Source organism: Cydia splendana, chromosome 10 (assembly GCF_910591565.1).
Source record: "Cydia splendana chromosome 10, ilCydSple1.2, whole genome shotgun sequence".
NCBI lineage: Eukaryota > Metazoa > Arthropoda > Insecta > Lepidoptera > Tortricidae > Cydia > Cydia splendana.
Window position 1 is genome coordinate 13,114,000 of NC_085969.1, and position 18,076 is coordinate 13,132,075.

Below are 18,076 nucleotides of genomic sequence, written 5' to 3' on the forward strand. Positions count from 1 at the left end.
TTTACTGGTGGCCTGCCGCGAAACGCGAAAATCGAAATTTCTTTATCTGCCTCTCTATCGATCGAATAGGCAAGAGTGATATAGAGGCAGAAACCGAACTTTCGACTGTCGTGTTTCACGGTAGGCCATGTGATTGGTCTAGTGACGCCCTCTATGCAGAGTTTTGCGTAATATTCCCTATTGAAGAATGTTTTTTCTCATATTTCCAGGTTCCTGCGACGTGTTCACCGTCCTCATCGGCGCCAAAGGCAAGGACGTGCTGTACATCGGTGACCACATTTTCGGTGACATCCTCAAGTCCAAGAAGATCGGCGGTTGGCGCACTTTCCTCATCGTGCCCGAACTAGTGCAGGAGCTGCATGTGTGGACGGACAAGTGCCAGCTGTTCGCGCAACTGCAGAGTCTGGACGTGCAACTTGGAGATATGTACAAGTGAGTCAAATTTTCTGAATATGCCGCATGCTGGACAATGCTATATTAACCCATTCAGGGCCAGCGACTCAGCGTATGGGTCATGCTCAAACAGTTCCGCAGGGCCAGTGACTCACATGTGAGTCCTGAATAAATTCTGATTTAAACTTAAACGAAACGTAATTTGATGTAATAACGTAAGTATCATATAAGCTAACAACCATTTCTATAAGGCATATTAGGATACAAAATTATAAACGCGTTTTTTTTAATGAAAACAGGGTCTCGAATATTCAAGTTTGATTTACTATCAGTGCAATATAGTAAATATACTGAAATTCTAGATACATAATGCGATGCAAGCAAACAGAAAGATCTATATTTAAAAATACAAATATATATATATTTCAGAAGTTATTGACAGGGCTCAAGGTATGGGTCACCGTGGCCTGGCGCTACTTGTAAAAACTACTAATGTTTCCGTAGCAGGCTAAAATAAACTTTATAGGCTGGTTTTAAAGCTTATTTCATGTTGAAGCTGTTTGATATTGTACCATTTTACAACTGATTACTGTTTGGATGATGGTAAGCAACAATTTGTAGGAACCAAGCCGTAGTATAATAATATTTTGTTTTGTATGAGGGGTAAGGCAACGAGGATTTTCTCCCACTGTACTTTTATGTCATAATATTTGGTGATTGTTGTATTGTATCTTAGGCAATTACCTACTAACAATGATGTTAAATTTTTTTCGTTTCAATATAGAACAAGGCGGTTGAAACAGTCACCACTAACTAATATGTATTGTATTACAAATAGTTTGTGACAAATATTTACAAGTTTTTTCCAGCATCGTGGTTTCTACGGCAGATTAGAAAGTAAGTACTATAATACATTTTAAGTTGTCTATTGTTACTAATATAATGGCGTTTACCAAAACAAAGATACATGACCGACCAGGTGTAAGCTTATTGGACACACTTGGACAATAAAAAAGGAATGCACCCGAGCGGCGGCGGCGGTATTATCTTTCATGTGGTATTTGTCACAAGAGTTCAAGATGTGATTCATCCCATCCCCCCTATTAGAGATGTATTTTGGAGTAACATGGAAAATATTATTAGTCACGATTTATTCGTTGGCGACTTTATACTCCTCCTGTGCTGTTTAGTGATTTCGTATTTTGTGACCATGGCTATGGATTACCGGAATTTGAACCCGCCTAACCTGACCGACTGTGCTATGAACTGGATCGGGATATCGGGAAACGGGTCTAATTTAACTTCCAAGATTTGCCCCAAAAAACAACAACAAAAAACACGGCAAGTTAAATAGAATCAGACCAAGCTAAGTTGGCAGCGATTTTGATAGCACAGGCTGAGTACCTAAGTGTAATTTAAATGTCAAACTTATATGAAATTATGACGTTTAACTGAACACTTGCACAGGCTGGGCTATAAAAAATGCTGCCAACTTAGCTTGTTCAGACATTAAAAGCTTGTAGAAAGTAAAAATATTCACTCCTACAAACTGCAATAATTAGTTTCTTTTTTGATAGGCACAGAAAATCGGTGGTTAGTAAAAATGTTGCATAATGCTGTCCAACTGGCCGGCTTCATAAGCGGCGATTTATTTACCGTTTGCGCCAGGCTCGAGACCCATAAGCTGAGTCATACGTTTTAGCTAAAAACGGTTTGTATGGTGGCCTGGCGTATTGTGTACGCTCGGCGGTTCGTGGCCATGAATGGGTTAACCTGTCCGCTCTCATCGTAACAAATTCTCAAACACATTTTCAAGGCAAGAATAAATAGGCCATATACTAGCTTAAAACAAGGCCTCTTGTTTCCTCTTTCTACCAGAAAGTAGGGTCCATCGTTTGGAAAAGCTGGACATATGGTATCCTCCACAAAACTTTACATAACATATATATAGTAAACATGGCTGAGTGGTAGAGAATGCGTTTTGGCATTACTTCGCCATTTGTACATTTTTCTTTGTTTGTGTAATAAAGTTTAAATAAATAAATAATTGATCTTCTATCTTCTAATTTTTCCACTGCGTTGATGTTGGTTGGTGAAGGTTAAAGGAAAGTTCGAATTACAGACGGGTTGCTCTAAGTTATTAATTTCCATGGGAGCGTAAACTGAAACTCAATTTAAATTTTTACTTTTCAGAGACTTGGACTCGAGCACAAAGGAGAAGCCGGACATTTCAAAACTGCGGATGGCGATCCGTGACGTTACGCACAAGATGGACCTCGCCTATGGCATGCTCGGCTCCCTATTCCGCTCTGGTTCCAGACAGACATTCTTCTCATCACAGGTAAAATTTTATGTGAAGTTTGCTCTACATATGACTACAATTCATACAGGACGGATTTTGCCTACTGCATGCTCGGCTCACTGTTCCGCTCTGGTTCCAGACAGACATTCTTCTCATCACAGGTAATATTTTATGTGAAGTTTGCTCTACATATGACTACAATTCATACAGGACGGATTTTGCCTACTGCAAGCTCGGCTCACTGTTCCGCTCTGGTTCCAGACAGACATTCTTCTCATCAAAGGTAATATTTTATGTGAAGTTTGCTCTACATATGACTCTACAATTCATACAGGACGGATTTTGCCTACTGCAAGCTCGGCTCACCGTTCCGCTCTGGTTCCAGACAGACATTCTTCTCATCACAGGTAATATTTTATGTGAAGTTTGCTCTACATATGACTCTACAATTCATACAGGGCGGATTTTGCCTACTGCATGATCGGCTCACTGTTCCGTTCTGGTTCCAGACAGACCTTCTTCTCATCACATGCAAGATTTTATGTGAAGTTTGCTCTACATATGGCTCTACAACCTAAATAAACTTTTATTCAGCAATTAACGTAGTTAACAAACAACTTAAAAGTATCTAAATTACAAATAAACTATTCAAAAAAACCTCCGCGAGCTGTACCGGGTGCAAAGGTGCCCATCACACTTCCCGCGTTACCACGTTGGATAGCTAAACACGATGAAAAGCCTGTCCCTATTGTCAATATTAATCCTCCCTTTCTCATTCGGAAGTTGAAGCTATCATATCACGCTTGGAGCTGCCAAAGCCCTTGTTTCCCGATCTATTCAGCACGGATGTGTTGGAACTGAAATTTTTTCGTCACATTCCTTTCCGATTGATCTTTCGAAATCAGACTAAAACGCTTTATATATTAGCGCTCTTTTATGCTCTGACGTTCTGTGTTAATAAATGTGGTTAGATTTTAAGCCTAACACTAATGATGTGCGACATCCTGACATCATAGTGTTTGTGTTGTGTTCTTAAGCTGAACAATATTTCTTCCCTGTCGGTTGTAAAAATAACGGATATTCCCACTAGTTACCACTAAGTTGTTACCAGTGGTAACAACTAACTACTGGGAATTTTTAACCGATGAAAAAAACGGAGGAGGTTCTCAAGTCGACGCGTATATTTTTTTTTATGTATGACCACGCTTAACTTTTTACGGAGTAGTCCGATTTTGATAACTTACTCACCTTTTACCACTGGTAACTTACTGGGAAAATGTAGGATTTTTTTTCCCAGTAGTTACCACTAAAATGTTGTTGGAGTTCCCAGTAGTTTCCAAAAAAACATTCCCAGTAGTTACCACTGGTAACAACTTGGAGGTAACTAGTGGGAATAATCCAAAATAATCTGTACCGTGTTGATGTAATTTGTAAACTGTTGTCGTTGCAGGTGGTGAGATACGCGGACCTGTACGCGGCGTCGATCCTGAACCTGATGTACTACCCGTTCTGCTACATGTTCCGCGCGCCCGCCATGCTCATGCCGCACGAGTCCACGGTGGCGCACGAGCAGCGCTTCACGCTGCACGCACCCACCATCGACAGGTACACACCTCATCTCTATGTGCTAGGGTTCCGTACCCAAAGGGTAAAAACGGGACCCTATTACTAAGACTCCGCTGTCCGTCTGTCTGTCACCAGGCTGTATCTCATGAACCGTGATAGCTAGACAGTTTAAATTTTCACAGATGATGTATTTCCGTTGCCTAAAAACAGAATAAAATAAATATTTAAGTGGAGCTCGCATACAGCAAACGTGATTTATTCGCGTTTTTTACGTTATAGTACGGAACCCTTCGTGCGCGAGTCCGACTCGCACTTGGCCGGTTTTTTTTTTATCAGTCTGCCTTAGTGTCCCACTGCTGGACAAAGACGAAGGCGTTTTCTCCACTCAACCTTGTCGTTAGTATTTTCCCCCCATTTTGGGTATAGTTGAAACATACTAGTGGCTCTGTGAGCTTTAGATCTCATCATTTGATAAAATCCAATAAGTTACGAAATCCCCTGTCAATTTTGCCAATAGTGATAAATTCTTGTTTTATTTGTAATTTCATAACCCGGAACTTTGCCCTATTAGCAAAACTCATGGAAAAAAAGGAGAAAAATTGGAAACCTATGCTGGCGCCATTTACAAATTCATTTAACAGTTGTTAAGAGCGCTATTACATTTCGGCGTTGAGCGAGTTTAGGTATTTTACGCGCTGCGGCAGGCCGTGCGAGCTCAGTACGCCGATCCCTTCTACCACACTCGCACTACAATGATGGATTAAACATTCTTGATCCTTCGCGAAGCATATTGAAATCAACCATAACAACACTAACTGTACTTAACTTTTAAAGTTCTAAAACTGTTATTTGGTAAGTACGAAAATACTAAATGCAGTGCAAATGTACATAGGGGCTGTTCATAAATTACGTCATCTATTTTTGACGATTTTTGACCCCCCCCCCCCCCCCCCCCCCACCCCTCAAATCATCCAAAAATCAAGCTTCGGATGAATCTGTTTCCTCCTACGTCATGTTACCATCATCCGATGTCCAGACCCCTCCCCCCCCACTCCTCCCATTTGAAACGACGTAATTTATGAATAGCCCCATACTCGTACTTATGAAGGTATATTACTCGAAAGAAATTATAGGTACCTACTCGCTTATTTACATGTTTCGTCATTGCATTTGGTACCTATAGGTTGTAAAGTTTGTATCAACGAGGATTTAAAAACGAACTGGTACTGAGGATCTGATGATGATTAAGGTGGTCACGGATACCAATCAACCATGTAGTAACATGATTAGGCTCGTTTGATTCGTCTCAACAAGATCTTTGACACTGAAGATACACAGGGTCTGATGATGGAGCTGGAAGGTGGCCACGGGTACCAGTCTATCATGTAACTAAACAACTTCGTGTTTGGGCTCGTTTGATTCGTCTCAACAAGATCTTTGACACAAGACAGTACTCAGGGTCTGATGATGGAGCTGGAAGGTACCATTACCAATCAACCATGCAACTAAACCACATCGTGTTTAGGATCGTTTGATTCGTCTCAACAAGATCTTTGACACTAGGTGATACTCAGAGTCTGATGATGGAGCTGGAAGGTGGTCACCGGTACCAATCAACCATGCAACTAAACCACTTCGTGTTTAGGCTCGTTTTATTCGTTTCAACAAGATCTTTGACACAAGATAGTACTCAGGGTCTGATGTTGGAGCCGGAAGGTGGTCACCGGTACCAATCAACCATGCAACTAAACCATTTCGTGTTTAGGCACGTTTTATTCATCTCAACAAGATCTTTGACACAAGGTAGTACTCAGGGTCTGATGATGGAGCGCGAAGGTGGCGACGGGTACCTGTCTATCATCATCAGCTCCATCATCAGACCCTGAGTAGTATCTTGTGTCAAACATCTTATTGCGACGAATCAAACGAGCCCAAACACGAAGTGGTTAAGTTACATGGTAGACTGGTACCCGTGGCCACAGTCCAGCTCCATCATCAGACCCTGAGTACTAACTTGTGTCAAAGATCTTGTTGCGACGAATCGAACGAAGCCAAACACGAAGTGGTTTAGTTGCATGGTTGATTGGTACCGGTGACCACCTCCCGGATCCATCATCAGACCCTCAGTACTACCTTGTGTCAAAGATCTTGTTGCGACAAATCAAACGAGCCCAAACACGAAGTGGTTCAGTTACATGGAAGACTGGTACCCGTGGCCACAGTCCAGCTCCATCATCAGACCCTGAGTACTAATCTGTGTCAAAGATCTTGTTGCGACGAATCGAACGAAGCCAAACACGAAGTGGTTTAGTTGCATGGTTGATTGGTACCGGTCACCACCTTCCAGATCCATCATCAGACCCTCAGTACTACCTTGTGTCAAAGATCTTGTTGCGACAAATCAAACGAGCCCAAACACGAAGTGGTTCAGTTACATGGTAGACTGGTACCCGTGGCCACCTTCCAGCTCCATCATCAGATCCTGAGTACTATCTTTTGTCCAAGGTCTTGTTGAGACGAATCAAACGAGCCTACACACGAAGTGGTTTAGTTGCATGGTTGATTGGTACCGGTGACCACCTTCCGGCTCCAACATCAGACCCTGAGTACTATCTTGTGTCAAAGATCTTATAGAAACGAATAAAACGAGCCTAAACACGAAGTGGTTTAGTGGCATGGTTGATTGGTACCGGTGACCACCTGCCGGCTCCATCATCAGACCCTGAGTACTATCTTGTGTCAAAGATCTTGTTGAGACGAATCAAACGAGCCTAAACACGAAGTGGTTTAGTTGCATGGTTGATTGGTACCGGTGACCACCTTCCGGCTCCATCATCAGACCCTGAGTATTATCTTGTGCCAAAGATCTTGTTGAGACGAATCAAACGAGCCCAAACACGAAGTGGTTTAGTTGCATGGTTGATTGGTACCGGTGACCACCTTCCGGCTCCATCATCAGACCCTGAGTACTATCTTAAGTCAAAGATCTTGTTGAGACGAATAAAACGAGCCTAAACACGAAGTGGTTTAGTTGCATTGTTGATTGGTACTGGTGACCACCTTCCGGCTCCATCATCAGACCCTGAGTACTATCTTAAGTCAAAGATCTTGTTGAGCCGAATCAAACGAGCCCAAACACGAAGTGGTTTAGTTGCATGGTTGATTGGTACCGGTGACCACCTTCCGGCTCCATCATCAGACCCTGAGTACTATCTTGTGTCAAAGATCTTGTTGAGATGAATAAAACGAGCCTAAACACGAAGTGGTTTAGTTGCATGGTTGATTGGTACCGGTGACCACCTTCCGGCTCCATCATCAGACCCTGAGTACTATCTTGAGTCAAATAAATACATATAGAATGTCAGGTCGTTTCAAATATTTTTAATCCTGTCCGGTAGTTTATTAAACTGTACCATTATAAATTATAATACTATAAAAACAGTGCTAGGATCAAAGTCTCTCGTTGCGGTTTACACGCACACAGTATAGCGTTTTACACGGCGCCCGCCGCACACAATGATAAAAAACCTCGTCGTCGCCGTTGAAAATGTGCGGAGCCGACCGACACACGTCCTGCCTCTACAAGCTCTGCCGCGGCACTGAGCTGGCGCAGCGCGCGTCATCGGTAATATAGAGTAGTTTTCAAAAAATTGCCAAAAAATTATAGTAGAATTTCATAAACACTAATGTATACCAACAGTATAAGCAAACGTTGCAGATTGCTTGAGTATGAAAATGACTTCGACATTAAGTAGATTTTCGTAGGAATTGACACTTGTTTCGGAGAGAAAATCGAGTTCGTTTTACTTTGATTTTCTCTTTCTCAAAGGTATGTAGGAAAAATATAGTTTGATATGCCTAAAGTACAGGGTATTAGTAATACAAAATAGCCAGGTTTAGCAGAGTAAAATTCTCAACATTTCCAAATAAGAGCTCGCCATTCAGTGCTTCACGGGGTTTTTCGGAAACAACCATCAGAAAAAAAATCATTACTAATATAATAAGTCCTTTTTCTAATATTCACAACGACATTTACAAAGATAAGAAGACGCTTTTACTGGAACAAGTACTCATTGTTTCTAATAATAAGCGCAAAGTCCTGAATTTCGTCGACTAGTATCATCAATTTTGCATTATTTCGACTTTTCTTGTAAGAGCGCTCTTAACTACGTTATCGAACTTGCTTACGACATTTTGCTTGAGAATGCGACCTGTAGAGGAGAACATCCGGACATACTTATGAAAGCATTTTTGAAATCTGAAACGTCAAAAATCAACTTTGTGAACAATGAACATTCCTCGTGGAAAAGTACCTTCTATATTAAAGTTTGAGTTTTATAGCTTCAATAAGATAAAAATCATTATTTAAAAGCCCTAATAATTGATGAATGTGTACAGGTCCCGGCACCCGAGCGCCATGCGCGCCTACAGCGTGGCGTCGGTGGGCGACGACATCGACGACCAGAGCGCCATCTACACGGACACTAGGGACTCTAAGGTACAATCATGTTTTGACAAAATTTAATTACGTCTCGTCCGTATTTACCAGCTTTTCCCGTTTCGTACATTCAAGAGGCCTTCATATTTTCTGCAAACGTTCCTATCGGCACGGAACGGTATAACGTTTATTATATGCGTTAAGCTTAGTGTAAAAAAAAATAAAAGCTTTCCAAAATAGCCAATTATATTGAAAAATGCAAGCCCTATTTACATACCTATTTTACCTAATGAAATTTGTAATGGCAGGACGTGCGTGTCCCGGTGGCTTGTGCGTCCGGCGCCAACGTGCCGCACGCGCGGCCCGAGACGCCGCGCCAGCTCACGCACACGCACGACGAGGACTGCTCGGACGACGACGACCAGGCCAAGCACAAATAAACCACCCCGGCCGACCACTAACCAAGCCACGTCGAACGGTACGGACCGTACACTTTTAACATCGAGAGAACACGCGGGGTCTCGCTCTCGTCGGAATGGCCGAGCGACCTTAACGGGTGACGTCCGGAATCGAGTGAGTCTTCAGATGTCCGAATATCGTTACAGAGTATAACATTTTAACGGAGACGGAGGATCACGCGGAGACTACGTCCGAATACGTCTATTATAGTGCGACGTAAACTAGTAGAAATAAAATAAAATAGAACAAAACAATTCCATACTAAATTGTTGCCACGTTTAAGCATTTTACGTCAAAAATGTGACAGTTACGTAGGAAGTGGCGCCCTCATTTATTTTCTACAATTTCTTGTTGGACTATACTATAACATGAGAGGTTGTGGAATATGCAAATAATTCCGCGTGCGTGTTTGATAAAACAGCAGTACCTACAATGTAACGAATTAATACATTGAACTGAATTATTCAATATGGTCTTAGTATGGTAGCGTTTATACAGAAGTGATGCATCGTTTTCTTTTTATACTGACTATCGTTAAAAGATTTCATGACTCACTGATGTGCATTGTGCAATCGCTACCATGCTTTGATGGTGATCTCGACATATTTCTCAACTTTAACCGTAAAATTGTCTCAATACTGTTAAAGAAAATAACTTCTTATTAGAGTTCTGCTTCTACATCAACAAATATTTTCAGATATTTAACCACAGACAACTAGACTAATAGACGTTCAAAGTGTATAAAATAATCTGTCGTGTATGAGAGCGGGAAACTTTTTTTTAATACTTCTATTAATTTAGTAGTCTGTGACTTTCGAATTTGCCTTAAACTCTTGTCAATCATTCTATAGTACGTTTAGCTCAATACTTATAGTCTGATTAGACTAATGTAATTTTACAAAATAACATCTTGAATTACATACGCTACTTTAATTATGTAATTAATTATGTGTAAGATTAAAATTAAGTGTCGTTTGGTAATTCGGTCTTAACCCTTTTCTGGGCCGCACTAATCTAAAAGGTTTTATCCAAATATATTCCAATTAATCCAGCTTTGATGATTCATTTGAAGCCAAGTCATATTCCCCGAAAGTGCAAACTAATTTGAACCTTATATCGGAATGCTAAAGTTGAAATTTTGTTGGCGCGTATGTGGTCGTTCAATCGTATGCCTGGAAAAGGGTTAACATTTTAACTGTTGATTATTTGAGTAAACATATAGCTTGATAGGTAAAAATATTACCTCATAACAACAATAAGAGTTATTTAGTAGATTAAAAAATACTAGGGCTTGATACACGATTCTAATTCCGGTGTTAGAAATAAGTTCAATAATTATTATTAATCAAAAAGATCCTAAAGTTTAGTCACCTTACTTGTCACTACAATGAGTGTCCAAAATTAACAATGAGTAGAGTTGACCATGGTTTTAAACAATATTTGAAAAAAAAAATAACTTTGTCTCCGTAGCTGTTGTTGCCATCGCAGTGGCATTCAATTATAGTAGTTAAGGGTGATTCCTTATTAGTCCGTTTAAAATTGTAATTAAATATTTTTTCCCGCAATGGAAAAGTCTGATTCTGGTGATGATGATGTATTGTGATTTTAATAAGTACCCAGTTATAGTTATACTGTAAGCTTGTGGGTGCTATTACGTTATTAGCTATATAAATAGATATCGACCGCCATTTGTATTTTAGCGGTCAAAATTTAGATTTAGGGGCCATTTTTTGTGTGAAAGGACTAGTCTTGTTCATATGGATCGCGTAATCTGTTGAAATGCTTGAGTTACTGATATGTGACGTATTCAAGCAAAAGGTACCACTTTGTCGCTTACCATATAGACAGAAATTTGCTTAGGTCTTTATACGAATTATTACGAATAACCTGTCAGAGCGTCCTTATGGCAAACGATAATGTGGTACCTTTTACTTGAGAACGACACATATGTAGTTTTTTACGAGTAGTTTAAATAGTTTTTAAGGAGTTAAAGTATTTTAACTCAAGGATACTTTAGATTTATGGCAAATATCAGCAATCTTAATATTGTAAAAAAGTGTCATTAGTTTCAAAATTACCCATGAATTAAAATGCTTTCCACCCTTACTATTGTGAATGCGAATTCTTTGATAGACGCAGGACAATATTTAACTCCTTAAACGTTCAAAGGCAGACGGCACGGCTAACATTTAGAAAATGTATTCCCTTTGTCGTGCTGATTTAAAGGGTTATATGATGTGTGGTTGTGCAAACTATCCCTGTAAAAAATAGTTTGTAAAAAATAGTAAATACTAGTTTTGCCAGTGGCGAGTATCGTTACATTTTTATGGAACAGGGATTTAAAAAGTTGTTGATTATAGCTGTAAATAGAAGTTAGTAGTTTCTATGAGGCTATAATTTTAACAATGTTCTATTTACCATACTCGCATTTCTTTGATTGCTGCTATTAAAATTGTTTTTACATTTTTGTAAGATAGGAATTATTGTAAATTCTTAGGCTTCTTTACTTCATGTAAGTTAAGTTTTTGTTAAATCATTGATATTTTATTTGTGTTGACATTGCGTTTACTTTATGTAATATTTAAGTTTGATTGTTTTTTAAGTAATCTATAGGAACAAATAGCTATAATTCGAATGTAGCATAATATTACGTTTAAAAAGAGGGATGTTTTGTATCTAAGTATAGTGATTCCACTTTTTACTAATTACACAAATGTAGAAATTATAGATCGCAAAAAATAAATAAATGAAAAATAACAAGTGGTTTATTTTTTCTATTTTTTTTTTAATCCTTTAATTTTTTTTTTTCAAAATCATTAATTTACATACAATATATATACAGAGGTACTACTAAACGAAATTAATAACTATCTTAAATCTAAAATAGGCCCTTGAGGCATTGTACCAAGGATGCTGGCGGCATTTCCTCGCTGTATCGCAATGCTGATACGTTGTGCGAGGTAGCCGCCAGCTCTTCGGTCACCAGTTACGTCAACTAGACGCTTCGCGATTTCTGCGAACAACTTATGCGCGCTGGGACCCCATGGACCTAGAGTTTCAACTCCAAATGGTACAAAATGGTACTCTCTACCGAGGCTCTTATATTTGTTACGTTTTAGAATTTCGGCGTTTTCCGCCGCTCCGTCCGCTTTTACAGTAGTCCGTTGTAGGTGGGACGGTGCCAGTGTGTCTACGCAGGTAGCATCCCACACCAACATCCGTCCCAAGCTCCAAGGAACTAAAGACACCCCATCGGGCCTCTTGCCATCATCTCTGATAATGCCAGTCGGCTCAAGAAGAGCAGGCACATTGATGGTGGCAAGAGACCGACGGACTATGTCATTAAGCGACGCATGTCTCGAAAAACGGCCTGCACTTTTTTGACAAGATAATCCGTGGTGTCCCAGTCGGTCCACGTCCGTGCCACAAGAGCATACGTGTGGCGTACACACCGAAACCCCGAGTCGCAAACCAGTCGCCAGTCTAAGGAAGGCCGGATCCAGGAAAGTACCAGTATTGGGCGAAGGATGGGCATGTAGCCAGTAACCGGCTTCCCGGGCTCCGACCGCCAAAAGCCTCGCGCGGTCTGGACCTGTACAGTTGTTTTTTCTTAATAATAAAATAATACAATAACATATTTTTCAGGAAAGCTGGCGTGCAAGTGAAATTAACCATGTTACCGAAATAACATCTATTATTATGTAAATGTCGTCGAATCAATCTTAGGTACCACAACAGTATGGGCAACATAGAAGCCGGGCCTGTTTATTGGCGCTACGCATGTGTAAATTGTGTGAAGGCTTTCGATTTAGTCGACACGGTGGAAAACTCTACACCGCGCAAAGAAGCGTGCATAAACTGTAGAGGGCAGCACCTGCTTATTGGCGTCAACTGTAGTAGTTTACGATTTATTTCACAAGATGTACGCTAACGATTAATCTACAATTTTACAGGGTTGGAGTATGCAGTCAAAACCCTATCCATTCGTTTTACCAGCTTTCATGAATCGCCCTAAGCTGCAAATAGTCTTAAACAGAAACTCACGAATGACAACGTTTCTTACAGCCAGCTGTAGGCGTTATAACCAGGGTTGGGCAAAATACTGGCTTCCACGTATTTCAAATACAAATTACAAAATACATTTTTAAAAGTATTTGAAATACCAAATACAAATTACTTTGGTGACGGGTATTTGAAATACAAAATACAAATTACAGTGTTTAAAATAATGTATTTCAAATACAAAATACAAAATACCTTTCAATTTTTTTGTTTAATCATTTAGTTTTTTTTTAACGAATATCCTTTCCTAAAAACTTATAGGGTCATTGCGCTAGTTTTCGTCCACTTGACGAAATTTGAATATAAACCTACATTGCTGCACAAATTTGGACTGATTTCAATCCTTAATGTCGAAACAATATATATATCTGTCTACATATCAAAATTATGGACCAGACCAGGACTGGTCCATAAATTCAAAGTCGCTCAGCGAGCTATGGAAAGGGCTATGCTCGGAGTCTCTCTGAGGGATCGTATTCGAAATGAAGTTATCCGTCAGAGAACTAAAGTCGTCGACATAGCCCACCGGATTAGCAAGCTGAAGTGGCAGTGGGCCGGTCATATTAGCCGTAGAACCGATAACCGTTGGGGTAGACGAGTTCTCGAGTGGAGAACGCGCATCGGCAAACGTAGCGTAGGACGCCCTAAGACTAGATGGAGCGATGACCTTCGCAAGGCGGCTGGCAAGAGCTGGTTCAGAGCAGAGTTGGGCAAAAATTAACTTGAATAAGAATAAGAATAAAAACAGAAATTTTATTCTTATTCAAATCGATTTGAATTAGAATTATTCTTGCACTAGTTATTTTAGAATACAATTAAGGTGAATAAATCATGTGACTCTTATTTTAAATGCGTAATAAAAAACAGAATAATTATTCTAGAAGTGGGCCTATTCTAACTAAGGTTTTATTCAATTAAAATGTTATTTAGAATTAAGTTAATTTTTGTAGTACAATCGGTTATAAGTTGATTTTCACCCTTCTATTTAAAAGTCGGATTGATTTGATATTTGTTACTATAGTTTAGGTATAGTACACATTGAAGAGTTTCGCTATACACTATCTAGTTCTATCATCCGATCAGGGTGCTTAGCCATCATACCAAACGTTGACCCTCCGTAGAGTTGCGCATAGTCTCTCTCTATCACTCTTACATATTAGTGCGATAGAGAGACAGATAGCGTTTCGTTGTCGTAGCGCAAACGTTTGGCATGTTGGCTACGCTCCCAATGTGCCTAGCCAAGATGCCAATTTTTGTTTTTATTTTAATAACCGAATCATTAGGTAAATTTAGCTGTTCTGGGGGCCTAGCCAAGATGCCAATCGCTTGTGCTCCGACAACGCAGGACTTTCTGTCTCTATCACTCTTACATATTAGTGCGATAGAGAGACAAAGATAGCGTTTCGTTGTCGTAGCGCAAACGTTTGGCGTGTTGGCTACGCTCCCAATGTGCCTAGCCAAGATGCCAATTTTTGTTTTTATTCTTATAACCAAATCATTAGGTAAATTAAGCTGTTCTGGGGGCCTAGCCAATATGCCAATCGCTTGGGCTCCAACAACGAAGCGCTTTCTTTCTCTATCACTCTTACATATTAGTGCGATAGAGAGACAAAGATAGCGTTTCGTTGTCGTAGCGCGAACGTTTGGCATGTTGGCTACGCTCCCAATGTGCCTAGCCAAGATGCCAATTTTTGTTTTTAATTTAATAACCAAATCATTGAGTAAATTTAGCTGTTCTGGGGGCCTAGCCAAGATGCCAATCGCTTGTGCTCCGACAACGCAGGACTTTCTGTCTCTATCACTCTTACATATTAGTGCGATAGAGAGACAGAGATACCGTTTCGTTCTCGTAGCGCAAACGATTGACATATTGGCTACGCACCCAAGGTGCCTAGCCAAGATGTCAATTTTTGTTTTTAATTTGATAACCAAATCTTTGGGTACAATTTAGTTGTTCAGGGGGCCTAGCCAATATGCCAATCGCTTGCGCTTCAACAACGAAGCACTTTCTGTATCTATCACTCTTACATATAGTGCGATAGAGAGACAAAGATAGAGTTTCGTTGTCGTAGCGCAAACGTTTGGCATGTTGGGTATTACGCTCCCAATGTGCCTAGCCAATATGACAATTTTTGTTTTTAATTTAATAACCAAATCTTTGGTTACAATTTAGCTGTTCTGGGGGCCTAGCCATTATGCTAATCGTTTGCGCTCCGACAACGAAGCGCTCTCTCTGTCTCTCTATCGCACTAATAAATAAGCGCTTTGTTGTTGGAGCGCAAGCGATTGGCATGTTGGCTAGGCCCCCAGAACAGCTAAATTTACCTAATGATTTGGTTATTAAAATAAAAACAAAAATTGGCATCTTGGCTAGGCACATTGGGAGCGTAGCCAACATGCCAAACGTTCGCGCTACGACAATGAAACGCTATCTTTGTCTCTCTATCGCACTAATATGTAAGAGTGATAGAGAAAGAAAGCGATTCTTTGTTGGAGCCCAAGCGATTGGCATGTTGGCTAGGCCCCCAGAACAGCTAAATTTACCTAATGATTTGGTTATAAAAATAAAAACAAAAATTGGCGTCTTGGGTAGGCACATTGGGAGCGTAGCCAACACGCCAAACGTTGGCGCTACGACAACGAAACGCTGTTTCTGTCTCTCTATCGCACTAATATGAAAGAGTGATAGATACAGAAAGCGCTTCGTTGTTGGAGCGCAAGCGATTGGCATGTTGGCTAGGCCCCCAGAACAGCTAAATTTACCTAATGATTTGGTTATAAAAATAAAAACAAAAATTGGCATCTTGGCTAGGCACATTGGGAGTGTAGCCAACACGCCAAACGTTTGCGCTACGACATCGAAACGCTAGTTTTGTCTCTCTATCGCACTTGTATGTAAGAGTGATAGAGACAGAAAGCGCTTCGTTGTTGGAGCGCAAGCGATTGGCATGTTGGCTAGGCCCCCAGAACAGCTAAATTTACCTAATGATTCGGTTATTAAAATAAAAACAAAAATTGGCATCTTGGCTAGGCACATTGGGGGCGTAGCCAACATGCCAAACGTTTGCGCTACGACAACGAAACGCTATCTTTGTCTCTCTAATCTCTCTATCGCACTAATATGTAAGAGTGATAGAGACAGAAAGCGCTTCGTTGTTGGAGCGCAAGCGATTGGCATATTGGCTAGGCCTCCAGAACAACTAAATTTACCTAATGATTTGGTTATTAAAATAAAAACAAAAATTGTCATCTTGGCTAGGCACCTTGGGTTCGTAGCCAATATGCCAATCGTTTGCGCTACGTCAACGGAACGCTACCTCCGTCTCTCTATCGCACTAATATGTAAGAGTGATAGAGACAAAGCGCTTAGACCAGCTAAATTTAACCTAATGATTTGGTTAGTAAATTAAAAATAATACGGTTACTGAAACTATGCGTTATGCGACAGTCAATTTGTAAGATTTTATTCCATAAAATAGGTATAAATTAGACAAGAGACTAACTACTATTACATCTACCTAACTATACGTAATTAGTACCTATACGGTACCCGGACTACATTTTTATTCGTGGAATATTATTTCGATTAAAAATCATGATTATATTTATTTGATTAAGAAAAAGTTATTCTCATTCAATTTTTTCTCATACGAATTATTCCCGACCAAAATTATTTGAATATTTTTGACGGGAATAAAATCGAGATGATTTTATCCTACGAATTCTTATTCAAATAATGATTTTATTCTTGAATGCCCAACACTGGTTCAGAGTTGCCGCAAATCGTGCTCAATGGCGTGCAATAGGAGAGGCCTATGTCCAGCAGTGGACGAGAGCAGGCTGATGATGATGATGATGATGATGATGATCATCATCATCATCTCAGCCATAAGACGTCCACTGCTGAACATAGGCCTCCACCTTGCCGGTTGGAAGCGACCCGCATCCAGCGTCTTCCGGCGACCTTAACAAGATCGTATGTCCATCTTGTGGGTGGACGTCCTACGCTGCGCTTGCTAGTCCGTGGTCTCCACTCGAGCACTTTTCGACCCCATCGGCCATCTTCTCTGCGTGCAATGTGGCCTGCCCATTGCCACTTCAGCTTGCTAATCCGGTGGGCTATGTCGGTGACTTTAGTTCGTCTACGGATCTCCTCATTTCTGATTCGATCACGTAGAGAAACTCCGAGCATAGCCCTCTCCATAGCTCGTTGAGCGACTTTGAGTTTTGAGATGAGGCCGATAGTGAAAAACCACGTTTCGGAGCCGTAAGTCATCACTGGTAACACACATTGATTAAAGACTTTCGTCTTGAGGCACTGAGGTATGTCGGACGAAAAGACATTACGTAGTTTCCCGAACGCTGCCCAACCGAGTTGGATTCGGCTGTTGACCTCTTTCTCGAAGTTGGACCTACCTAATTGGACTACTTGTCCTAGGTAGATGTACGAGTCAACAACTTCGAGTACCGAGTTCCCAACAGAGACTGGGATGGGCACAACATTGGCATTTGACATAAGTTTCGTCTTGTCCATGTTCATTTTCAAGCCCACCCGTTGTGAAACTCGGTTGAGGTCATCGAGCATCATGCTGAGTTCCTCCATCGACTATGCCATGACTACGATGATGATGATATCAAAATTATATTTCGCAAGTAGTAAATTAAAAATGAAATATATTATTTGCTAATCCGTCAAGTAGTCTAAAACTAGAGCATGGACGGAAACTACTGCAATGACCCTATACCCTGGCTGTTGACGAAAAGTTCCGCGCAGAATAGCTCGCGCATTGTATTTGCCCTCGTACAAGTCGTACATTATATTTAAATAAACGTTCCATTTTAGGATTATAGAATTT

The 18,076-nt window shown here is 40.4% G+C and overlaps 2 protein-coding genes across 6 annotated transcripts in view; one reads left to right on the top strand and one right to left on the bottom strand.

Moving 5' to 3' along the window:
* The window catches only part of LOC134794327 (cytosolic purine 5'-nucleotidase), a 42,270-nt gene extending 30,352 nt beyond the window's left edge, over positions 1–11,918 (top strand). For all 5 annotated transcript variants that reach the window (XM_063766115.1, XM_063766114.1, XM_063766117.1 and 2 more), the window contains 5 exons: positions 210–432; positions 2,587–2,734; positions 4,146–4,300; positions 8,660–8,759; positions 9,008–11,918. In XM_063766115.1, coding sequence (XP_063622185.1) covers positions 210–432; positions 2,587–2,734; positions 4,146–4,300; positions 8,660–8,759; positions 9,008–9,139 — 758 coding nt within the window. In that variant the 3' untranslated portion in view covers positions 9,140–11,918. The remainder of the gene's footprint in view (positions 1–209; positions 433–2,586; positions 2,735–4,145; positions 4,301–8,659; positions 8,760–9,007) is intronic.
* LOC134794343 (ATP synthase subunit s, mitochondrial) overlaps positions 1–18,076 on the bottom strand; it is a 242,433-nt gene that overhangs the window by 88,875 nt on the left and 135,482 nt on the right. The window lies entirely within an intron of this gene.